Consider the following 23,961-nt stretch of genomic DNA (forward strand, 5'->3'; position numbering starts at 1 on the left):
AAAGCAAGCGTACTTGACACAATTTCTTTCAGTTTAAAAGGACAAACTGACAAGAAATTAAGCATTATCGTAGAGGTATTGTACCAATTGTTAGAGACACCGTATTGTGTGCGTAGTTTTTAAGGTAGGATGTTCTTAAGGAGGTAATGCGAGACAGCACAACAAGCAAGTGAAATCCAGCTTTTGCTAGCTTGCTGGCAATTTTTAGAAGAAAATGGAAATTAATAAAACAAAACCATCTTTAGCAAAAGAAATGCTACAGAGTGCAACTATACTAACCTGCAATGTGGCTACTCTTTTTATTTGTAGAAGAGGGTGGTCACTTCTCACGGTCCGTAGACAGTTACAATACCACCGATGCGGTCGGCTACTTATCGCTTCTGTTGATTCTTCCGACACAGTGACACGGTCATTATAACCATCTTTCATTATTGTCAATAACCCAACATCTAAATTAGAAAAGAGATTTCATTTATTTCATTATTCCTTTTTTGAATGCTTACAATTTGTACAAAGAGCTGCGCACGATCGATGCAAGGACAAACTCCATTAATGGATGTTGATACTCCTCCGTTCCTTCACATCGTCCTGAGTTCTTATTCCTATTTCATGTTAATTATACAAGCATATCCACCTTTTCTCATCTAATTCCGGACGTCTTCTAATTCCGATCGAATTCAAAGTCAAAATTCAAAAACATAAATATGTTTAACGTTTTCCTTCACCTCTACAAAGTGAATTCAATCCACGGTGTTCTACACAAATTAGCGTAAACTCTGTCGTAGATGAGAAAATCTTACGAATCTATTAGATCTTATTTGTTTTACTACCGCGAGGGTGCAGTTATAGTAGCAGTGATGGTGGCCGCTGCCGTCGCTGGTAAATGTTTTTTTGTCATGGTCGGTGGTGATGCCGCCACAGCGGTTGATTGTAGGAAGAGCTGATTCCATACGCTCGGTAGCGGTAACGTAGTCGTACGCTTGGTGGTTAAGAACGTAAATGGGGTGGTGGTGGTGATGGTGGAGGTTGCGGTGGTGATGAATGATGTACCAGGGATCAGAATCGGATCGCTGCTACCGGCTGTTGGTATTACGATCCTGGCGCCCTGCTTGTTCACTGCTCTCTACAATGGCGATGATCACTTATACTGAGTAATTTGTAAAATGGGAGTTGAAATGTCCAACAAACAAAAAAGAAAAAATGAAAATGAAAAAAATTATAAATAACACAAACCACAGACAATTGTACTACTTTCTAGTGAAACTCATATAGCAATAAGAGACAAATTAGGGAAGAAGAAAGCCTTACCTTATGTCTGTTATTATGATTAACATTCCGTTGGCCGCTCAACGGCGGCATCAGCAGCGGTGCCGGATTCGGTAAAGTTGAGGAACAGAATATCACATCGTCAGAATCATCCTGCTGCTGCTGTACAGGCTGCTGATGCAAAGGCGCACGCCTGGGAACCTGATTGGAGAATTCAGCATTTGCGGATGGCGTGGAAGACACACTGAGGGCACTAGCCGTATTCTCGACTCGCCCATTTAAGTCCGGCACGTTTGCGTGCACGGTCGCGATCTGTGGCGTACGCGGGTATGTGATGGAACCACCGAACGTACCGCTCGGAATAAGCCGCGCCGTTGCAGTTGTCTTCGGTGGAGTGGGTGATGCCATAGTAGTACACGCTACGGACAGGATCTGTGGTGCAGGCCTTTTGCGCAAGAAGCTAGAACGAGGCGTTGTATCGACGTCGGTAGGAGCAACCGGAGCTGAGACGACGGTAGTCAACGCGGAAGGGTTGTTGCTGGCCATCATAGTACCAGTGCCCTCACCAAAATTACTTGAGGATGACTGGTGATTATTCTGATGCGATGCCCAGTCCTTTTGATGGCATTCCACACTGCAATATGACGCGTTTGAGCAACAGTTGAACGGTGCTTCCTTGAGACAAATACACCATCGCATCCTCTTTGTCTGCATAACCTCCAGCTCACGTTCACAGTTAGCCTGCATAAGCTGGTTTTTCATTGCCTGCGCCATGTCCTGTTCACACTTCGTGCGCAACTCCATCAGCTCCCGGGCGTGCTCGTTGCGCAGACGTTCTAGCTCGACGCGGTGTTTTTCCTTCGTGCGGGCCAGTTCATGTTTCAACTGCACCACCTCTGCCCAATTCGTATTCTGACCAGCGGCGTGTTTCAACACTGAACTCAATACGTTCTCAAAGAATTCCGTCATCTGCAACAACCATAATGAAGGAGAACAAAAGGAAAGAAAGAGTGATTAAATTAGTTTCTATCAGCATTAGTATATGTGTGTTTGTGTGCGTTTTGTACCTTTGCCGCGCTTTGAACTATAATATCGTCCTCAACGGAAGGCGAAGCAATGCGTGGAATAGAAGCGGTGGAGTTCGAACCTAGGGTCGATGTTGGTCTCGGTTGCAGCGGTGGCAATGGTAAATTTGTGCGGATTTGTTTACCAACACTACCACTAGGAACGCCATTGCTGTCTTTACTCCCTTCAGAAGTCAGGACAGCCCTCGAGATAGCACGGTTTACGGCCGACAATCCACTCTCGGTATTGGTGCTACTCGTGCTCGTAGCATGCACTTCCGTACCGAGAGACGATAGCAAACTATTGAGCGATTGATCTAAGCTCGCTGTATGTGGCGGAATGCCTTCGCTGCCATCCCCACAGCCAGCATCCGATGTACCCGAGAACGATAATCCTGCTAATGTATTGGCAAGTGAAACCTGTCTCGACGATGAAATCGGGGAAGTTTGCGGTGCTGGCCGAATAGGGGCAAGAAATAAAGGAGGCAGTGGTGGAAGAGGTGCAGCACTTACAGCAGCAGCAGTAGCAACTCCTCCGTTAGCAACTGCAACCACGGGAACATCCAAACTGGATGACGGTGCTTGCGGATTCGGGATGTTCACCATGTGTGGCACAGCTTTATGCGACGACTCAGCATCACCTCCACCCGAACTGTTTCCTCCTTGCCTATTCGGTGTACATGGAAAGGTCTTTCTTGCACGTGGAACGTTGACTACGGGCTTCTGCAAGATGTTGTCCATGGTTCCGGCGCTGACTATCGCCGGCTGCGGTAACATCTCGACCAATACCACTTGTTGCTGTTGTTGCTGTTGTTGCTGCAGATTCTGCTGATTCTGCTTGTGTTGTTGATGCTGCTGTTGTCTAGCGGATGGTTTTAGCGCCTTATCCAAATATGGTGAACTGGGAATTTGCAGGGGTTCATTGGTTGCAGTTATCGTTAAAGTACCCTGAGCATTGATGCGATCAGTGAGTCGCTTCAAGGTAGCACTGTTAGATGATTCCAGTTCGACACCCGTCGGGTTTATTGAAGGTATATCGGGGTGCGAGGACACAACAGGTAATGCCGAGCTTCTATCTTCATTTGCTTCGGGAGGTTCCTGTTTTACCACCGTCGCAACTACATGCGCGACTTTTGAATGTTCGTTTACTGTGTTTAAGGCAGAGTTCGACGGTGGGACACCATCCTGCACTTGGGGCTGCACATTTTTCCTTTGTGGATCATTACCTGATGCCAAAGATGGGACTGTTCTCATACCGACAGCAGATGATGTTTGCGAGTTAATTGTGGTACCAGGCGAACTGTTTTGTAAGAGCTGTGTAGCCATTGCAGTGGCTGACCTATTGTTTGGGCTTGATTGTCGACTGGACCGTGGAGTAGACGGTGTGCTTTGTATGTCAGATGTCTTTGCAGTCGACGGTACACCTTCAACGACCATCGACGAAAGCATGCTATTTACTGATTTTACCTTCAATCGGGGTGCCATGTCTGTAGTTGGTTGTTTTGCATTAGGTAAGGAGTTTGAATAAAACTTTGAGGCGTTCAGTGTGCAAGATGGTTCCTGCTTAGGAGCAATTGGTTCACTGATTGTTGAAATTTCTGGTTGTAGTTCACCGACACCAACAGTGCTACTCGATGTGTCCGATGCCGAGGGTTTTCCTGCCACAGTAGACGTTTGGCCCGTCTCCGAGGACACTAATTCCGCACCAATTGTGTGTATTTTGTCCGCACTATCTTTAGCTTGGGTGCTAACGGGGGTTACATTTGATGTATTTTCCGGCAGAGTTTCATTACTCTGCAACACTTCATTTTCCACAGCCTTTTTAGCTTTCCATGTTTCTTTGCTAATCGACAAAGATCCGGAGCCAGATGGAGAAGGCGTCGAATCCTGGGTCTTCACAATCGATTTATTACGCTTCACAATCGGCTCTGTTTCCCAGCTTGCTGAGTTGCGACGAATACGTAGCGTTTCCACTTTACCATCATTCTGCTGCTGCTGCTTCTGTTGCTGCTGTTGTTGCTGCTTCTGCAGCTGCTGCTGTTGCTGTTGCTGTTGTTGTTGCTGTTGCTGTTGCTGTTGGTGTTGCTGCTGCTGCTGCTGCTGCTGCTGTTGCTGTTGCTGTTGCTGCTGTTGTTGTAGTTGCTGCTGTTGTTGCTCCTGACGCTGCGGAACCCGAGGGAGCTCATGGTTAAAAGTGCTCATCCGTCGTTTGCGCAGTTTTGCAAACGCACTGGTGGCTGAAACATGGGCCTTTCCGGGTTCCTGTGCGTTGCCTTCGTTTTCTTTTTCAGTAGCCTCTATGATCACTCGCGATTTGCGTTGCGACGTACGTTTTGTCGGTTGCTGTAAAGGAGTCGATGATGTGGAGGATTTGGATTCGCTTCCACCGGTACTCTTATCATGTTGATCCATTGGTGTTTCGGGGAGTTTGATCTCGTTGCTCATCGGCGTACGCTGTGGTGCCGGTTCGACATCCTCAGCTAATGCCGAAATTGAAACCACAGAGTTTTTCGATATTTTCATCGTTATTTTGTTCTTACCAGGTGTACTGGTGTCATGGTTTTGTACAGCACTAGCAGCTGCTACTACCTCGCTTTCGCCATTTTTCGTCGTTGCACTAACGCCCTGGCGGATGTTAACATTCATTGTAGCTCCAAATGCACCGGGTATCATTGCGCGAGTTTGTTCCACGATTCGACTCGCGTCCAGTGTTGTCAGGTGTTCTGCGTAGTGGAAACTTCCGAACCTCTCGATCAACTGCTCGATATGAGCCTTTGCCTCAATCATACTGTAATCCCAATCTTTATCTTTCGTCGGTTTCTGTTTCGGGAACTGCTCTGAAAACAAATAGCAATCTTTGGACGTGATACGCGAACCGCGATCATGCTTGCCAAAGAATAGAACCTGCATCTGCAAGTTGCTGTTTCGGGTGTGAGTGAAAAGCTTTGCTGGCCAGTAAGGATAGCCCTTCATCTTAGCCCACACCAAGAGATGTGGCTTCGAGCATGCCAGCTCGAACCAATTGTTGTGGAAGGTCATGTTCATGTAACACTCCGAACAGTACTCAATGTCCTCGACTTGTTGCCTTCCCTGTTTACAAATTTCTCTCGCTAATTTAATCAGCTTGTTGTTGTTGGTTCCTTAAACAAGATCAATGCATATTCCATCATAAAACATTCAATAAACTGGAGGCGAACCTTATTCACTTACCACTCAGTGCGTAGATCAGCATGTTATGCAGTATCCAACTCAAATCGCACAGAAATCCCTCGAGTGTGGAGTACTCTTTCGCCACTATTCGATCACGTAGAACTGCCAGGTCCATATGATAAGATACATAATCGGTATACCCAGGAAGGCTGCCCTTCTGTAGCGGATTGAATAACTCGCTCTACAAAAATCACAATAAATAAAAAAAAAAAGTTAACAACACATACCAATTTATGAAGCAAAAAAAACCAGTCCTCGACCATGACTTACTCCGCAAGCTGGATGCGAAATTATGCGATCGATCGCCAGTTCCAAACATTGATGCAGCTTTTCTGCAGAGATAGGCGTAGCACGCGCTGATACAACTTTCACACACTCCGCGCAGCGCCAGTTGGGGGAATGGATCATAAACCGAGCACACGTCGCGTGATAGGAACGCGGGCAGGTCGAACACGTTATCATACCCGGATCGCTTTTTCGGCACTTCCAACAAAACCGATCCGAACCAGGCTGAGGAGAAGAATGAATTACGGTTTTAGACAAGATTGAAGCATTATAAAAAAGGCATAGGTTTCCATAACCTCAACACAATTACCTTCGTTGGTTCCGCTGGCAGTACTTGTGGCGTGCTGCTTTGGTTCGGTGAGAGAATAGAAGTGTTAGCGTTACTACCAGCAGTTCCGCCACCACTGTTACGTTTGTTGCTTCTAGCGCTCGTATTAGCGCTAGTAGTCGCCGCCGCCGGTGTCGCCTCAACAGAACTGGACTCTTCGTCATCGACGCTATCTAAACCAGCACCAGAACCATGTAACCGTAGATGGAGAAACCTTTGTTGCTTCATTGCGAAATCGGCATTTTCCGAGCGCATACCAGAACGTCGCGCTGGTGCAATGGCAGTGCCCCCTGTAAGGGACCCATCTGCCACTAAAGCACTAACTGCGGAATCTACGGAACTATTCATAGCATCAACGCTAAAATCCTGAAGGGGAGAAGCGGAGTATAGGTCATTCTCGCTTCCACTTCCGCTTGATGCCAGTTTAGATTTCTCCTGCTTTCCTCGTGCTGTTACTTGTCCCGTGGCAATATTCGCTGGCGAACAGCTATTTCGACGCGCACGTATCTTACCATCGCGTGTGGTTTCGTTCAGATGGTACCCGGCCAAAAACTTTGATCCCAAGCCCATATCTAGCAACTTCACCTCTCTGGAAACTTTCGACAAGTTCGACTCTTTTTCGTTTGTTTGTCCATTATTGGTGTCACCATCGACGGTGCTGGGTACCACGGGTTGCGACACGTTCCCTGGATCGTCTCCTTTACCGGTACGAGTAGTAGGCTTTGTCGCGCTGCCCTCAGCAACAGTATCATTGCTCTGCACCGATGTTTCATTGCTCGTAGTCGGAGGTGTTACGCTTGATGCTGAAACTGACCTTTTTCTGGACACGACAGCAGAATTACTATATACCGAAGCTCCGGCAACAGTTTCTGTTGGGATGGAAATGGCATTAAGCAACACTATGGGCGACTTTGCGCTAAAACGCGGAGGGGTGGTGGAGGTGGGGAATTGATACGACTGGTCCGACTTTTCATCCGACTTCTTGTTGGTGTGATTCAGTGTTGGCGTCACAATACTTGGCTGACTTCCTGCTGCTTCTGGCACGGGACATTTGATAACGATTCGAGTAACCGCTGCAGCAGAAGCACTCGGACTGTGCGTGATAGTAGCTGTTGTTGTCGGAGCAACGGAAACGAGAGCGTTGCTTACGGTCTCGGTTCCCGCTTTTGGAGCGTTCAGACCGCTCTGTTGTGACGCCGTTAATGCTGCGGACAGTCCCGGCGGGGTACTGTTGCTCGGTATGGCTAAAATAGACGCTGCCGTGGTAGTAGCAGCACGATTCGTGCTCGCCGCTGCCGGCGTTTCCCTTGTGGCTGCTGCTGCCGCCGCTGCCGAGGGCAATCCGTTGCGAGATCCATCATCACCGGTCACTTTCATGCGCATCTCTGCAATGTTTGGAATCTCCGTGATGTCGCTTTCTCCTTTATTATTGTTGTTGTAGACGTTAGGGATGATAGCGGTGCTACCACTGCCGCTGCCGCTACCAATGCCGGGTCCAACGAACCGCCTTACTACCACTAATTTCTTTCTCGACGATGCTTCAGATGCTTGCTGCTCTGGTTGATTTTTATCATCGGACGACATGCCCGAACTAGTGCCAAACGGGGACGAGAACAGGGTCTGAACTACAGAAACAGCTGGAAAGAAAAGAAATGTGTTTTAAATTTTTACGTACAAAACTCGCCCGAAGGTCACGAACTTTCACAAATGAAAACCTAATAAATGGTAGAGTGGGGATACAAAAGCGTCGGGATACAAAAGAGTCGAGATTACGCTATCCCGGTTTACCCGCCATTCGTTGAGTTCGCCAGCACAAAACAAGAGGCCGTATGATGAAGCAGAAACGGAAAATTATTTTAAATATCGTGCAAATGATAAATGACGCGCAAATGTGTGTGTGTGTAATGGGGCCGCAGAACCACTAAACGCACTAGAATTTCTCGAACAACCTCGCACAAACGAGATTTTATAGCCAACAAGAACAGGGAAACGAAACCGGCTGCATGCGAAACGTTTACAGTTTCCAGAAATGTGGCTTCTTGTGACTTCTCGGCAAGGGATCCTCCTTGGCTGGCTGAAGCACAGCGTAGCGGCTGAAGCAGATTTCGTCGCCCCGCTGTTCTGTATGCCCCTTCCGATCCGCGCGTGCCGCACGTTCTTAGCTAGTCAAGTGTGGCAGCGCAGCTTACTTCTCTCTCTCGCTTCAGTATAGCTCTAAAATGGGAAACGATTTCATCAGATCATCCGCGAGCAAACCGGGGTGACACAGATGCTACGCTGACGAGTACAATGCGCTTTATTGCGATTCGTTCCCCCTGACCCCTGCCTTCGTATTCCGGTTTCCAGCTTTCTGAAACGATTTCCAAACTAAAAACTAAACTACCCTTGAAAAAAGCACGCCTTGCGGCCACACGAAGAAAGGCTAACGTAGGGATTTAGTGGGGGCACCCGGCGGCGGCGGCGGCGACGGTGGCGCCAGCATCTTTACTTTTCGCACCACTACTTCCATCCGAAGCACGGGCGGCGGTGGCGACGGCGGCGGCGTTGCGATTATCGTGCCGCGTAACCATCTCCTTTCAACGCGTTCGCTTTCGCGGGAGGCAACGCGCTACTCGCCCTGATCTGTATCGGCCGACATTTGCTTTCTTCGATGCCTGGCCCTTGGCGTCGTCATGGGTTTTCAAGCCGCCCGCGTATACCAACGTACCGATGCTCGTTTCCACGAATTAACGATGCTGGGGATGCCACCGTTTCGGCCACAAACTCGCTACGACGGCCGTTTGTGGCACAAATTCCGGTGCTCAGTGCATCAGCGATACCTTCCGCGGAGTAAGCCCGTTTCACATACCTGTAGTGTTCGTTTTCCCGGGGCCTGCGTCAAACCTTCACACTCCCCGGATGCTGTGTGCGCGTTTGCACGATTCAAAACACAAAACACCAATGATGCGCGGGTTTCATCTTCAGAATTACCTGTTTTCCTGCGGCTGCTGTGCTCCTCGCTGCTTTCAGGGTGGTCTTCTTCTTCTTCTTCTTTGCCGCCGCCGTTGCTGTTAGTAGTGGTACAATCGCGATTCTGGGCACGCTTGTAGTGGTGATGGGTTGACGGCTTGGAGAAAAGGAACAAAGCGCGACGGGTAAACTGAAGTTCTCGTAAGCGCGTAATTACTACCTCCTTCATAGCAACGGCGCCGCTTGGAAACGGGTTTCTCCGGCAATGGCAAACTCGGCGTGTTCGGTTTTAGGGAATGAAACATTTATTTGATACGCGGTCATATTCACTAAACAATTTCGCACAATTCATCGCAGGAGACGTCGTACGAAACCGTAATTCTAATTCCGATGACCTCACTCTATCGCTCTTTCCATATTTATAACTATCTGCAAAATAACGACCTGGACCCCTTGGCGGTACGCAGCATTGCAGTCTCCGATTCCTGTTGATGATGTTTACTCCTAAAACTAGTGCACTGTCAACTGGTCTATCTCTAAACATTTACTTCTATCCTTTCATGTCTTCAACCACTTCGAAATTATTTCCTGCATCATCTCTTGCGCGGCGCGGCTTGCGTTGTGTGAGCGTATCTGCTGAGAATGTATTTTTCAATCGGATTCCAAACAACTAACTAACTGTATATCGGGGAGCGCACCATCAACCCACTGTCCGTTGTTGCTGGATGTCTGTCAGCTTACTATTAATCCTGATCCGGTTCGAGATCTGGCCGGGTGCGCAGCTTCTCCTGGCAGTTTTCCAGTGCCTTCAGGAACTCGGCAGCGATCGTTTCGTTCTTGAAGCGTACGGCCAGTTTCTCTAGCGCTGCGGGTCCCTCGGCATGGTTCATCGCGGCCCAGACAAACGCCTTGCCTGAGTTGTTCATCGGTGTTACGGCCAGATCAGTCGTGATGGCGTGATTGAGCACTAGCTTAAAGATCTGCTCACGACGCAGCAGCATGCGATAAGCATTGCGTACCGGGTGATGAAGGATCTTCAACTCGCCAACACCTGGGGGGGAAGAAAAAAAAACGAACCATGAATATCTATGACGATCATTCTTCCATTGGGATGCCATATCGCGACGACTTACCGCGTTCTTTCCACTCCTTGGTATCGGAATCGTATCGGAATAGTTTTGCACGATCACCAAACACCTTCGTTTCTTCCTCCTCGCCCGTGCGCACCTCGATCTCGTCCGGCAGCTGTATGACTGGTGCATAGTAGGGATCATAATGTTCGTCTCCACCGACACCTTCATCCTCGTCCGCTTTGCCGTTGTTGTTAGTCGCAGCACCATCGCCGCCACTGCTATTCAATTTGTTAGCCGCTGAGCGCGAGAAAAAGTCTTCCTTCACTGTTAGACCCACAAAACCACCGCTAGCTGGCGATCCGGTAGTGCCCTTCTGCTGGCTACCAGGTATTGCGACATCGCCTCCGCCACCATCGATCTTCTTGAAATTGCCAAAGCTCGGACTGCTGCTGGCTAGATCGGCAAAGCTAACGTCACTATCCATCTTAAGCACGGGTGCTGCATCAGGTGCGGGTGTTGTGCCAACTGGTTTACCAGCGCTAACTCCACCGAACAAACCTAGTCCCGATGGTTGGGTAGTGGTGGTGGTGGTCGCTAGTGATCCTCCAAGTTTGCTAATTCCACCGAAGCTGAAGTTGGGGCTACTACTTGCACCACCGAACGATACACTTCCAAACAGATTCGAAGGTGGAGTTGCCGTCACGTTGCCACCGGGCGTCGTCGTGGTTACACCGCCACTACCAAAGATGCTCTTTGTGCTGCCACCCGATCCAAACGTCGATCCACCGAACAGGTTCCCTCCTTCGATCGCCTTAGGAGTAGTGGTCACCGACGGCGTAGTAGTGAGCGATGGTTGTTGTAACAAAGGTGTTGCAAGAGCGGGTGGTTTTAGGATGGATGCCGTTGTAGTCGTTGCACCGGTGGTGACCGCACTCACACTCTCCGTAGCACTACTCGGTGGAGAAACGAAAGTTGTCTTTGGGGTGGTGTTTAACGAGGCGGAAAAGATGGAACCTCCCGACGCACCGGATCCGATGCCTCCACCTTGCGAGCCTGGAAAGTGAAAAACAAATTGCATTGATATGAGAGTACATTCAGTCTCACCAGTGGTTCTCTGATACTTACTTCCAAAGATCAACCCACCACCGGTCCCACCACCGGCAACGGGAGTAACAGTTTTATCTCCTCCGAATATTGACCCCGAGGAGGCCAGGAAGGTTGAAGCGGAAGCAGATTTCTGTTCTGCCGCTAGGAAGCTATTGGTTGCAGTGCTGGAGGTGTTCGTACTAGTGCTGGACGGCACTCCAAATGTTAGACCACCGAAGAGCGGTGGCTTAGTGGTGGTCGGCAGTGGTGCCTTCACCTCACTGAAGCTTACTTTCTTCGGTGTAGTAGTGGCCAATGGTGCCGAGCGACGTTCTGGCAGCGCTGGTACCGCACTGATGTCGAGAGGTAAGCTGCCACCATCGGAACCGGGATCAGCAAAAGATTTACAATCATACGAGGGAAACTCGAACACATCCGGATCACAACCCCGACAGCCCGTGCAAGGTCCGGTGGCTGGAGCATCGAAGAAATTGGCCGGCAGTTTGTATTTCTCCAGTGTTTCGCGCTCGTTTAGCGAAACATCGCTTAGCTTGGAGAAATTAAACTCTCCCTGTGGGGACGTGGTGGACGTGATCGTTGAATCACGCGAATCGGATTGTGTAGCGACCGTCGGTGTTGCCGCACTCGCCTGAGGAGTTAGCTTTCCACTTAGTGCATCCGTAATCGCATCGCGAAACTCCTGCGCCACATCGGCCGACTTGAAGCGCAAGCAAAAGTTCATCAACTCAAAGCTACCCTCGGAGAAATCATTCGCCACGAATTGCCACGATTTGTCGTCCTTCTTTGAGTAGCACACCTCCTCGGTTAGGGCATGGTTGAGACAGATTTTCAGTACTTGCTCACGCCGCATCACAACCCTGCGATGGAAGATCAGATTTGAGATTAGCTTAAGGATCATCCTAATGTAGTCTATGTTTTTTGCCTACCTCATTTTTCCCGTTTCTTTATGCTTCAGTATCTTGACATCACCGATGCCGCGCTCCTTCCACTCGGAACTAATAAAGCGGTACAGCTTGGCACGATGGGCATACAAGACATGCTCGTCCTCTTCACCCGTCTTCACCTCAACCTACAGAATGCAAACAAGAAAAAAAGAAGAGAATCAAATGATACCCCCGTTCTCTCGGTCTCTACCGTGACTCCTTACCTTATCCGGTAGTGGAATTACAGGTGCAAAGTAGGTATTGTTCTCCTCCTCCGTTACGCTACTGTCAGCAGCACCGCCACCAGCATCATCATCACCGCCATCGCCGGCTCCACCACCGGTGCTGTTGTTATGTGTGCGTCCTGGCGATTTTGGTTTAAACACAAATCCAAACGAAGTCTTTTCTGGTGCTGCATCCAACGGCTTCGCTGCATCTCCTTGCTGGGACTGTTGCTGAGTTGGGGCAAGCTTCGACCCAAACGAGAGTCCACCGGTGGTCGGTATTGGTAGTTCAAATTTGAAAACTTGCTTCGAGGGCGCACCGACGGTAGTGGCAGTTGGCTCACCGATAGTGGCAGGTGGCTTCATAGGGCTACCAAAGCTAAAGCCCCCTCCAAAGACCGGTGCTGCTGCTGGTTGGCTGGATGCTGCTGTGCTCGTCGTGGTTGTGGCAGCCGTGGCCCCTGCTGTGCTAGCTGTTGATGATGCCGGAGGCGGTACACCGAAGCTAAAACCACCGCCCGCAGTAAAATTGAACTTGGGCATTGTATCGGCCGCCTTCAGCAACCCACCGATCGAGTCCGTGGCAGAAGAAGCGGAAGACTTCTTCGGAACCGTGTCGTCTTTCGGACTTTCGCAGCTCATACAGTACACCGTGTCGGCGCCGTTCGATAGATAACACGCATTGCACGTCCATGCACCGGGTTTGGGTTTGAATTTGTCTCCGAATCCTGCACCTGCTGCTGGTGCTGCTGGTGCTGCAGGTTTAGCTGCAGCTGAAGCCGCTACCTTGGCCGGTTCAGCCGGAGCGACACCAAAGGTGATGGTCGATTGTGCGGATGATCCAGTGGATGGGGGCATTCCAAAGGTAAACTTGCTGCCACTACCAGCAGTGACCGCAAGATTGTCGAATAATCCGCCCTTCGGTTTCGTGGCATCTGCCGCCTTTACAGATGGATCTCGTGGTCCATTGCATGCCAGACAGTGTGTAGCTTCTGCCTTGTTGTTCACATAGCATCCCGTACAGTCCCAGCTGCCAGATTTGGGTTTGAAAAGATCACCGAATCCGCTGGTGGCAGCGGTCTTCGGGCCAGCCGGTGCTGTACCTGATACTGTTACCGCACCTGGCAACACTTTCTTGATCTCGGCAAGGAATGTGTCCCGCTCTTCGGTCGATTTAAAGTACGCCGCATACGTTTGCCCTTTCACCGTCGTCGCCGTCGCCATCGCTCCATCTTGTGCTCCAGTCCAACTGGCACCAGTCTTCTCGACGGCACCGACACGAGTATCTTTGGCAAAAATCTGATTCAGACACACGGTGGCCGCCACTAGCAGGCCCGGTTTACGAATCAACACACGAACAACCGGTGCACCGTTCACCGTTCCGCTCAGCAGTCGTAAAGTCGCCCCGGATGCCGGAACGTTGCCATAGTCGCTCCAATCCTTCGCTTGTGGTTGCTCTTTGTACTTCAATCCAACGATTGGAACGATGTAAATGCATTTGTAATCCTTCTCGTCGAATCCTAATCCTGGACCACCACCAAATACGGTACTACCGGGTTGTTCGCTAGTATTGGCCGGTGGTGCAGTCTGCGCTTTAAAGGTGAACGATGCAAACGGACTCGGTTTGCTAGCCGCCGCTGATTGGTTGCTTTGTGCAGTCGAGGATTCCGTACCGGTGGCCACCTTTGGTGGTGTGTAGTTCTTAGCAAATGTAAACTCTCCGAACGGTGCTTTCGTTGTGGCTGAGGCAGCAGTAGAAGCCGAGATCGATGGTGCCGGTGGTTTCGACGCAACAAAAGAGAAACTAGTCGGGACCGATGTCGGTGGTGGTGCCGCGGTCGATGCCGTCGACGAGGACACTGGATCGTTTGCTCGCAGTTTAGCAACGGCATCGCGTGCTGTAATGAACGCCTCGAAGAACTGTTTAGCCAGATCGGCTGTTCCGAAGCGAGCACAGAAGGACTCCTTGCGCGGCTCTTCGTCCGCAAAGTCCATAGCGGCCCAGATGTAGCATTCTGGCCGTTTGTCCATCGGTTTGATGATCAGTTCCGGTGTGATGTAGTGGTTGGCGCATATCTTGTGTATTTGCTCGCGTCGCATCACGATCCGATACTTGCTGGCATCCGCCTTCGAGCGCAAAATCTTCAATTCGCCTAATCCTCGTTCCTTCCATTCGCGATCCACTAAACGGAGCAACTTGGAACGTCCACTGAACATCTGCTCCTCATCTTCCTCGCCCGTACGTACGACGATTTCATCCGGTAGCGGGATGATCGGCTGGAAGTCTGGTCGTGGATCGTACTCAGCTGTACCGGAAAGATTCTTCGCATCATCCTCATCATCATCCCCGTCATCTCCATCATTGCCCACGCCTCCACCACCTGTCAACAGAGCCTTCACGGTCGGTGAGTTAATGGCACTCGAGAAGAACGATGGAGAGGAAGTGCAAACGGTGCTTCCGGCTGTCGTAGTTGATGTCAACGTCGATGGTTTCATGCTATTTATGCTGGTTGCTGGTGCTGCTGCCTGTTGGAAGGGTGTTTTGCCCGTAGCCACGACAGGTGAGATCGCTTCCAGTTTAGGAGTGGAAGCTGCCGTAGTACCCTGACCGATGCTACCACCGGTGGCGCTGTGCTTTATGTGCTGTGGTGGTATTGTCACGCTGTAAGTGGGTTGCGTTGAGGCGACAGTAGAAGCACCGGCAGCAAACGAAGTACTGTTATGGGCAGCACCGGCTCGTGGCGGTAGCGGATCCGAACTAGTGATGACCACGTTCACCGGAGCGGCACCCTTATCGGCAGGCACATGGTGAACGGCGGTTGCTGGTGGCGGCGGAGGAGCTGCCGCTACCGGTGGCATACTGTTAAAGGCCGCCGCACCATGGTAGGTGTTGTTCCAGCTGTTCAGCACTGAAGGCGTTTGTAGCGATTGTTCCAGCGAAAGAGTACCCTTAGCCGTCGCTGATGATGGCTGTGGAATGGCCGTCGTAGACGGAACAGCCACCGGTAGTGTCTGTTGTTGGTAGGTTGGTGGTAGCGGATGGTAACCACCGGATACACCCGGTACAGCTACCGGAGAGTTCATGGCTGCTAGCAGCATTTGCTGTTGGTTCTGATCCGGATGTTGGTAGGTATGGAGAGGTGATACTCCTAGCCCTGCTGGTCCTGCTAAGCCAGTGTGACCACGCGGCGTAAGCATCTGTTGTTGCTGCTGTGACTGTTGAACTGCTGGTGAGAGATAGCCAGCATAAGCCCCGGCTCCCGCTCCATACAGTGCACCATAGGGTAGAACTGGCGGTGGTGGAAGACCGATGCCTGCTGGTGCGCGACCACCACTGGCATGCACCTGCTGATGATAAGCTGCATTCGCAGCGGCAGCCGAATTCTGGAATTCATCCATTAGATATATTTCATTCATCGCTTGCCAGGCAGCGGCTGCTGAGGCCGCGTTAACTGCCGCTTGCTGGGTCTGCTGCTGCTGCTGATCGCCATCAGTAGTAGTTGACCTTGCAGCACCACCATTCGAAGAACTGCTCTGCTTCGGAGTGTCCTCTAACGGTTTGCGATAGATGTTTTCCTCGATTTTTACCAGCCGATCCTGCATATCACCGACGTCATTGCGAATGCCCAGTACGTCCTCCTTCACGAACGTGAGCGTTTCCATCATCTGCCGGATCAGCGATTCCAGTTCGTTTGTCTTCGAGAGGCACACGTTGGCAGCAGCTGTCGCCACCGCTGCGGTCGTTTCGCGCTCCGAACGCAGCCCACCTACACTGCCTGCAGCGGTTGAGGTGAACGATTGGAAAAGATCGCTTTCATCACCTCCATTAGCCGAAGCGTTGAGCGTTGCGTCGAACGAATCGTTACCGCCGAACGACATCCGTTTCAGTTCACCCTGCACAACATATTTGAGTGTATGATTACGTTCGATGTAGGGAAGAGTGAGATACTGCTGCGTCAACCGGATGCACTCGCGAGCCTTTTCCGCATACAACTTTTTCCCGGTTCCCTTCATGGGTGTTTTGTTTGATTCGTCAAGCTTCTTGAAGGCTTCCGCACGGAAGAACGCAGCGTACGGTAGCGGGATGCCGGCAAAGTCTTGCGTAAACTCCAGAAGACGTCCATGCTTGAAATACACTCCGGCCAAAAACGTAATGCCAGCCTCGGTGAGTTTCACCGTTTCTTGCTGGCAATCGTATGATTCGATGCCGTATTGGAAGAACATTGATCCGGACGAGGATGCAGCGACTCCAGATTCATTGCGGTGCTTCCAGAGCAGAACCGCACTCCGATAGACCGTCTCAGCGCGACATTCCGTCTGGCGACGCTCTTCCGGTGGGGCCGAGCCTGAGATGGACCGCTTGGCTAGAATTTGGCCCAGTTTTAGCAGCACCATTACGTCACAGAGCGGAGCACCGGTTCCACGAATTGCCTGCAGACCGTGCTGTAACAGCTGTTTCTGCTCCGCTACGGTAGTCGCCGCCTCTTTGGCCGTACTGCTGCGTATGAGATGGTACGCCGCGCTCCACCATTCCACCTTGTTCTCCTCGCACAGTAGAGGAAGCAAATTGGGAGCTGGAAGAAAGGCCGGACGACCTTCGGTGCCCACTATCGCAGCCCGGTAATGCTGTCGTTCGCCTTCCAGTAGGTTACTGTGCGCCACCAGAATCGAACAATAGAGGAAAGAATCCATATCGAGCTGGTTCAACGTTTCCAGATTACAGTTGTCCAGATTGTTGGTGGAGAAGTTCAACCGAGGAAACGCACGGCAGCGCAAGTCGGCCAATTTATCAATTCCCATCGCCAAGCCCAGATACACCAGGTAAGGTAGTGAGGAGGGGAATAAGGATTGTGCTAGCTCCAGGTATACCTCGAGATGCTCATGCTTCGGTAGTGCGTACTGCGGAGCGCTAAGTGTGTGCTGCTCTTGTACGAAGTACGATGTAGCTGCCTTCGTCGAGGAATCACCAGATGGGTAGAGCGTACGGAACACGTCTTTCCGCCAGTCAGGATCGGTGCACAGTTGCCGTACCTACGATGAGGAAGGAAACACATGATATTGCAACTGTATTCCTCGCAATCGTATCATACTAAAATACATACCTGATCGAGAAGATTATCGGCCGTCGTCCAGACCTTCGATTCCGTAACATTTTGGATCTCAGCCAGCACCGAAACGTCCAAGCTGTTGTTATCGATACACGACAGCACGGTACTGCCGGCCTGGCAGCATCGGAATGCGGCCTGTTTACTCCAGAAAGTCATCACCTGGCGGGACGATTCATTGCTCTGTTTCAGCCACGCGGCATCCGTCTTTGGCACGCCGCACTGATAAGCGAGCAATAACAATGCGAGGCATCTCTTTGTCATCTCACGACCCCTAGCCACCCGAGAGGAACCTTGATCCGCAGAACCCTTGAACAGCAACGAGGCCGAGTGCAGCAGCAGCTGGCCGCGATAGTGTCTCAGATACTCATCCGCCAGCTGCTTATGGGGAGACGCATTCTTGCCCTTCTCCGCCACGAGACGCAGCAGCTGATCGAGCTCGTACAGCTTGGACGCTATCTCCTTCATGTTGCTTCGCTTGATCGTCTCCATGGTAGAGTCGGAGAGTAGACTTAGATAAATCTGGCGATCGAGTACGATGGCTTGCAGGAGATAATAGTGCCAGGAAGGCTGCTTCTGACTCGAGGTGTCTCCAGCGTACTTGCTCAGCATACGATCCATAACGTTCGTCCAATCGATCGACATGAGAAAAGTTTCGGAGAACTTCATCTCCAACTCGAAACAATAGCGGAACGCTTCCTCCAGCTGTTTTTCTTCGAGAAAGTACTCCACCAACCGAACGCGCAGCGCGGGATCGTGCGGCCGGGCTAATATTTCTCGCACAATAATATCCTTCACCTGCTGCTGATCGCTGTTGGCTTCTTTGCTGGCGATTTTCAGCTTTAGGTTCAGCACCGCCTCGTGGTTGATGCGCTGCGTTTCCGCCAAATCGCACCAGTATTTGGCCATTGAGAGGTTCTTAGTCCAATTTTCGTCCATCAGCAGCAGCCGGCACGAATCCGTGATCAGGGCGGATTGATTAGGCTCGATCTCCAACGAGCGCTGGTACTGGGTGAGGGCGCGTTCAATCCGACCCTGTTTCTCATAACACTGACCGAGCAACTTGTACGCCTGGGCATTTTTTCCATCCAGCGAAAGGAAGCATGACACCCAGTGCTCTGCAGTACCGTACTCGTTCATTCTGAAGTACTGCCGCGCTATGGTCAATCCCCTGTTGCAGCGCTGCAAAAGAATACCGAAAGACTAAATTAAAAACATGATCCTTGCCAGCAATTTGACCAAATATCCCGTGCAGCTTGTCTCAAGGATTTATAAAGCGTAAAATAAATCTCGACTCATTCCCGCCGCAAATCGACCTCACGCACAGACCCTAACCTCACACTCGCAGCGGCGGTACGCCGAAGCGACGAAACGCGGTAGACGCGCGGATCCTTCCTCGGTTCCTTTGCTTCCTGTTCAAGGATAGCAGGGAAATGCCAGCCGCGACCATCGACCGAGCAACACGAATTGTTTTTTTGGTGGAAAAAAATCCGACCAAGAATATCCTAGACAGCGGTGCGTGAGTGGAAAAAGAAATTTCTCGTACCTCATATTCTGACAACTTGCAGACCGTAGTTCTAATATGCCGATCGAGATCTCTTTTCTTCGAGAACATGATGGTATTATTCCGGGTTATTCGCTTTTCTCCGTTTGCTTGTTCTTGCCCCGCGCTTTAACTCGACAAGCCGAAGAAGCTGCAACCACCGCCGCAAATCCTGCCGCGGCGCGCAAATTTATTCGACGACACACACGCACGCACAAACGGTCGCACTCGCCGATGGGGTTTTTGAGGGTTTTACTTGGTCTATTTCTGCTCTCTGCTTGCACCGGGACGTCTTTAACTACAATTCACACCGTTCCAGCAGAGCACAAGTCACGAAAAATGCTGAAAAACCGTTTTTTCTCGATAAATACAGAAAGCGCGACGATTTCACACTCCCGGGTTTCTTCGTTCTGACTTCCTTCTCTTCGCAAACGTACCAGACCCCTTCAGGAACGTACCAGATCCGTCAGTCGCGTGACATTTTGACGAAAAGGAAAAAAATAGAAGAAAAGCCTGGGCCAGACGAGGCGGAAACTTGAGGCGTAAACCTTTTGGCATTAATTTTTACGTTTATGCTAGAGTTTACGCTCCGTGTGGCACCGGCTAAAAGTTTTTCTCCCCGCCGTTGATTTTTGTTCTGACCAAATTTTAGTGTAAAAGTGATCTATTTTCTGTCCATTCCGATTACAAACGATAATTTACGTTCACGCACGGTACCGTTGTCGTCCGTACCGAATCTCCTGCCTGGACCGTATCAGCACAAAAGAGCGCACCCCCGGTAAAGTCCTGGAAATCATGGCAGGAATTGGTGGTTCCAGCGCAGGGCATCGATCCCTCGTCTAGAGGCAGGGTTGCCTTGAACCGAAAAGGCCTTGATCACGGCCGCTGTTATCAAAATACGGGCCGTGAAGCTGGTGTGAAGCAAAAACCATTCAGTCGTTGCAAGCTGCCGAGATGGAAACGGCAAAGTACGCGCTACGGGATCGGGCGGATCTTTCCGAACCCGTGAATCACCCTCTACGGAACAACAAACGAATCAAGGTACGTAGCTTAGCAACCCGTAGGTTGCTGGCAGGCTGGCACAGTTTTCACCTGGTCTTCTCTATCTCTCCATTTCACAGTTCACCTGCTTCGATTGCTCGGCAAAGTATCTGGTGTTTGGGGCCAACTCGGGCAGTTTGTATCTGTACGAACGCAAATCGACTGCATTTCTGGCCCTCGTTCCCAGCCAGCTGGGCGTCATCGGAAAGGTGTCGATATCGCAGAGTGAAAAGCAAATCGCAATCGGGAACCAGAGCGGTTCTATCGGTGTGCTGCTCGAGCTGGACCCACCGAACGTGCGGGAGATCATCAGTACCGAGCTCACGTTGACAAGCGACGAGGAGCAACAACTTCCCCCGGATGCGCCCCGAAGCCCACCTTCGGCCTTCGTAACGAGTTTCTGCTGGACGGAGGATGATAAGGAGCTGTACTGTGGCGATTCGCGGGGCATTGTATCGTTGATACAGTTCTCGCTGTTCATGGTAGATGGTCACTCGCACAGCAGAGTACACAGGACAGTGGCATTCATTCGGTTCTTTTGCATACATTTCAGGGTCGCAATATACTCAACATAAGCCTGCATCCTGTACTACTGCTGGAGAATCGTATAGTACAAATAGACCGCTACAAAGATTTGCTGCTCGTGTCCACACTCTCAAAGTGTGTGCTCTGTAACACGGCCCGGGAAGAGTTCAAGCAAGTGAGTAGCGGGAGCGAGTTCCTTTCTAGAGCCATCGCAACACTATCACCTACTCCGTTACAGATCGGTAATCGACCGAGAGAGGGACAATATGGAGCGTCTTTTGTGATTGCACAGCCAAGCAGTATACCGGCGACGCCGTCACCACCGCTCATGATCGTTGACGAGGAGGACGTCCGTATATTCTGCTCACGCCCGGGCAGTCGTCTCTGGGAAGCCGATCTCGAGGGTAACGTTATCAGAACGCATCAATTCAAACCACGTTCCGGTCAACCCAGACACGTTCGTCAGCTGCACCGCTTACCGACCGATAAGACAGTAATTGATTCAGCGCCGGCCGATGGAACGATGATGGTCGTACCGTTCCAGGTACTATACTCGATACGACGTCAGCTACTACTGGTACACGATCGTAGCCAGTTGCTTATTATCGATCCACTGCACTCTACCATCGTATTGCGAACAGATGAGTTCAGTGACATCACGCATGTGGCCGTGGTAGACGAGTGGATCTATCTTCTTTCCGGCGAGAACCGTCTGTTTCAGGTGCGCGTCGAGTTTGTGGGAGAGCCCGGAGATGAGGATGTCGCAGAAGAACGTTTGGTTGCTGCGAAGGAAGGAGGAATGCAAGAAACCTCCCCAAAGAACCATCGGCGATCGACAGAGTCCTACGAATTGCGCAAAAACCACCAGCAGCAGCAGCATCAGCAAAAGCAAGGCGTGTATATACTCGAGAGCGCTTTCAACAACAATGGCAAGGAGTCGCCGCTGATGCTTTCGACCGAGGCAACCATAAAGGAAGCACTGGTGTCGGTGGTACGGGGAAAGTATGGTCGAAACATCAAACAGATGTTCATGGGCTATGAGCAGCAGAGCCAGAAGCATACGGGTGGTGCCCCGGAGCGGCCTAAAACGTTAAATCTCACAAAAATCTATGAACCTAGCCGCAATAACAATGGTAATGGTAACGCTCTACTCGCCGAACTGGGCATTGATGCGGGTGACGATTCTTATGTCGACGATATGGGCGATAATGAGGATGAATCGCTCGAGGAACTCGTTCGCACCCGCAAAGGACAAACAATGAACGGTAGTGGTTCAGGAGCGGGACGCAAAAAGTTTTCCACCTCTCTATTAAACGGATATGAAACATCCGAGGACGATGCGACCGTCCGGAACTTGTATCTCATCTACCGCTCGTCGATCATTAGCAATCTCAACTTTGCCGATCGGTATGCCAAGATTTTCGACGATTACGGTACGGAAGCAATTGTTCGATTGTTGCACAAACTCGAAACGCTGATGGAAGAGAACGAGGAACCGGAGGCACGACTCAAGTGCACCCGCATCTACTTCGATTATCTCAAACCGGAGCTGCTGTGGGAGATCGATGCCGTTCCCCGGCAGTTCATCAAGGAAGGTTTCATCGTGTGTAACACGGTGGAACGGTCGGAGCAGCTCGACTGTGAGCTTGGTCGGTGCGATGGGTGTGGGTATTATCTACGGGCACCCCGTACCTGTCACTATCGCGACATCGGTATCAGCTTGATGCGTTACTTCTGGTCACGGCGGGAGTATGGTGAATGCTTTGCGCTCGTCAAGCAGGTACCCCACCTGTGGCGTACTGTAACACGCTACTACATCCAGGATCGCCGCCAGGATAAGGTGGTCGCTTGCGTGTGGAACCTGGCCGATCGCGAGCTGTTCGAGCGGGCGGCCGGAGAAATGTTCGAAGCGCACCATTGGCGTCAACTGTTCGAGCTCGTGCTGAGCTACTACCGGCGCAATGAAATGATCTGTCTAAACTGTGATAAACGTTGCACGACAAAAACGACCCCGACAATACAGGGCAACGGAAGTTCGCAGGATGGAGAGGCACAGTTCCGCCAGTGGAACTATTTACTCGAGGTAGCACTGGAACATCTAGAACCGGCCGAACTGTTGAGCCTACTGAACAACTATACCCAACACATTTCTAAAGGTGCGATCAGCACCAGTTTCTACATTCGTTGTCTATTGCTCCAAGCAAAGTAAGCTAGTGTAAATCACCCCATCAGAGTGCAAATAGCTAAACCCACGCTTGCATCGAATAGTAGGCCTAACGCTTAGAAGAAAAGGCGAGCTGGGTGCGCCACTATTGAACGTTCCTGGCTTCTGTTGCAACGACGCGCGTGACGCTGGTTCGTTTATCGTGTATCGGAAGCATGCGCCAGGCCGGAACAACGAGAAGCTGCTACTAGCCAAGAAGGGCGCGTGTCTGTGCATTGCTGTTATTGCTGCCTGTGCTCGATGCTTTAGAATGCTGAATGCTTCTGTATGGAATGCTTCTGTATGGAATGCTGGATCAGTAGAAACCAGTCACAGCATCACGCGCTACGCATATGAAAAAAGAAACCGCGAGTAGCTGAATTGCCATTGCCACCACCTATATCTATCACCTTAAGAGATGATAATGCCAAATATTGTATTAAACAGTTAGAGACGATATGAACGGAAATAAAGAAATGTATTTTCTAGCGAAACTGCTATGGTTTCCAACAAGAACAAAAAAAAAACTACTTGGCTGTTTGTTGCGTTGACAAAGGTACGGTTTCTTCCCACGGCCGGGGTCCTCGAATGTTGTCCCAGTGCTCAATGTCCAGCGTTCTGATCTTCTCGTACTCGCCTTCCAGCGTTACCTCTTCCTGTTTCTTCATATTCACCCCATACTTTTCCGCTTCCTGCCGTGTGAGTGAGCCTTTCTTTGAGAATGTGTACCTACGGAAGGGGTGGATAAGCTAGAACAAAACGCCGGACGAAGCAAGATCGGAGTTTACTCTACCTTAGCTGTGCAAACTGCTGCAATCCAAAGGAACCGCCAACCATGAGCAGCAGGAATGGTACCCCATACCGGAAGGATTTCCGTTTGCTATAGTAAAGGAATTTCTGCTGTAGCGTGTTCATCGTCCAATTTCTGTTCTGGCTGGCGCCGCGGGTTCGTAACAACACTTTTTTTCTCGGTTGTTGCGTGACCGCCGGATTCTTCCGAAGTCATAACAAACGCGCTTAGCACGTCGGGTCCAATTCTACAAGCGGAGTTCAGCTTTCTACCATGACTGGAAAGTATGTGATTCTCTGGTCGCGGAACATACACTAGTAGATAG

The 23,961-nt window shown here is 50.6% G+C and overlaps 5 protein-coding genes across 6 annotated transcripts in view; 2 read left to right on the forward strand and 3 right to left on the reverse strand.

Moving 5' to 3' along the window:
- LOC125948237 (thiamine transporter 1-like) overlaps positions 1 to 281 on the forward strand; it is a 3,613-nt gene extending 3,332 nt beyond the window's left edge. For both annotated transcript variants that reach the window (XM_049674096.1, XM_049674097.1), the window contains exon 3: positions 1 to 281. This exon is cut by the window's left edge and continues 1,495 nt beyond it. The gene's annotated coding sequence lies outside the window, so the exon portion shown is untranslated.
- A 192-nt stretch (positions 282 to 473) lies between these two features.
- On the reverse strand, positions 474 to 9,331 carry LOC125950955 (uncharacterized). Its single transcript, XM_049679362.1, has 8 exons — positions 9,323 to 9,331; positions 9,124 to 9,259; positions 6,136 to 7,790; positions 5,811 to 6,050; positions 5,541 to 5,721; positions 2,334 to 5,470; positions 1,309 to 2,235; positions 474 to 1,147 (listed from the first exon to the last, which is right to left on the reverse strand). Exons 1-8 carry the CDS (start codon positions 9,329 to 9,331, stop codon positions 1,139 to 1,141), a joined length of 6,294 nt encoding a protein of 2,097 aa, XP_049535319.1. The 3' UTR covers positions 474 to 1,138.
- A 59-nt stretch (positions 9,332 to 9,390) lies between these two features.
- On the reverse strand, positions 9,391 to 19,471 carry LOC125948226 (E3 SUMO-protein ligase RanBP2). Its single transcript, XM_049674065.1, has 7 exons — positions 19,081 to 19,471; positions 17,532 to 18,716; positions 12,430 to 17,460; positions 12,209 to 12,351; positions 11,301 to 12,139; positions 10,236 to 11,228; positions 9,391 to 10,153 (listed from the first exon to the last, which is right to left on the reverse strand). The coding sequence occupies exons 1-7, from the start codon at positions 19,147 to 19,149 to the stop codon at positions 9,846 to 9,848; spliced, it is 8,568 nt and encodes a 2,855-aa protein (XP_049530022.1). The 5' UTR covers positions 19,150 to 19,471; the 3' UTR covers positions 9,391 to 9,845.
- A 221-nt stretch (positions 19,472 to 19,692) lies between these two features.
- On the forward strand, positions 19,693 to 23,332 carry LOC125958051 (Hermansky-Pudlak syndrome 5 protein homolog). Its single transcript, XM_049691164.1, has 4 exons — positions 19,693 to 20,118; positions 20,199 to 20,600; positions 20,672 to 20,818; positions 20,882 to 23,332. The coding sequence occupies exons 1-4, from the start codon at positions 20,032 to 20,034 to the stop codon at positions 22,850 to 22,852; spliced, it is 2,607 nt and encodes an 868-aa protein (XP_049547121.1). The 5' UTR covers positions 19,693 to 20,031; the 3' UTR covers positions 22,853 to 23,332.
- On the reverse strand, positions 23,306 to 23,829 carry LOC125958056 (cytochrome c oxidase assembly protein COX16 homolog, mitochondrial). Its single transcript, XM_049691177.1, has 2 exons — positions 23,640 to 23,829; positions 23,306 to 23,575 (listed from the first exon to the last, which is right to left on the reverse strand). Exons 1-2 carry the CDS (start codon positions 23,759 to 23,761, stop codon positions 23,374 to 23,376), a joined length of 324 nt encoding a protein of 107 aa, XP_049547134.1. The 5' UTR covers positions 23,762 to 23,829; the 3' UTR covers positions 23,306 to 23,373.
- Positions 23,830 to 23,961: the final 132 nt, after the last annotated feature.

This window comes from Anopheles darlingi, chromosome 2 (genome assembly GCF_943734745.1).
Source record: "Anopheles darlingi chromosome 2, idAnoDarlMG_H_01, whole genome shotgun sequence".
In the NCBI taxonomy this organism is placed as follows: Eukaryota; Metazoa; Arthropoda; class Insecta; order Diptera; family Culicidae; genus Anopheles; species Anopheles darlingi.

Excerpts from the sequence above, each read along its gene's own strand:
- LOC125948226 (XM_049674065.1), bottom strand. The coding sequence starts at position 19,149 with ATGTTCTCGAAGAAAAGAGATCTCGATCGGCATATTAGAACTACGGTC. Across the intron at positions 18,717-19,080 it reads GCAAGTTGTCAGAATATGAG|CGCTGCAACAGGGGATTGAC; the intron begins GTACGAGAAATT and ends ATTCTTTTGCAG. Across the intron at positions 10,154-10,235 it reads CAAGGAGTGGAAAGAACGCG|GTGTTGGCGAGTTGAAGATC; the intron begins GTAAGTCGTCGC and ends CTTCCCCCCCAG.
- LOC125958056 (XM_049691177.1), bottom strand. The coding sequence starts at position 23,761 with ATGAACACGCTACAGCAGAAATTCCTTTACTATAGCAAACGGAAATCC. Across the intron at positions 23,576-23,639 it reads CAGCAGTTTGCACAGCTAAG|GTACACATTCTCAAAGAAAG; the intron begins GTAGAGTAAACT and ends CCCCTTCCGTAG.
- LOC125958051 (XM_049691164.1), top strand. The coding sequence starts at position 20,032 with ATGGAAACGGCAAAGTACGCGCTACGGGATCGGGCGGATCTTTCCGAA. Across the intron at positions 20,601-20,671 it reads TACAGTTCTCGCTGTTCATG|GGTCGCAATATACTCAACAT; the intron begins GTAGATGGTCAC and ends CATACATTTCAG. Across the intron at positions 20,819-20,881 it reads CCCGGGAAGAGTTCAAGCAA|ATCGGTAATCGACCGAGAGA; the intron begins GTGAGTAGCGGG and ends ACTCCGTTACAG.
- LOC125950955 (XM_049679362.1), bottom strand. Across the intron at positions 6,051-6,135 it reads TGCCAGCGGAACCAACGAAG|CCTGGTTCGGATCGGTTTTG; the intron begins GTAATTGTGTTG and ends TCTTCTCCTCAG. Across the intron at positions 2,236-2,333 it reads TAGTTCAAAGCGCGGCAAAG|ATGACGGAATTCTTTGAGAA; the intron begins GTACAAAACGCA and ends TGGTTGTTGCAG.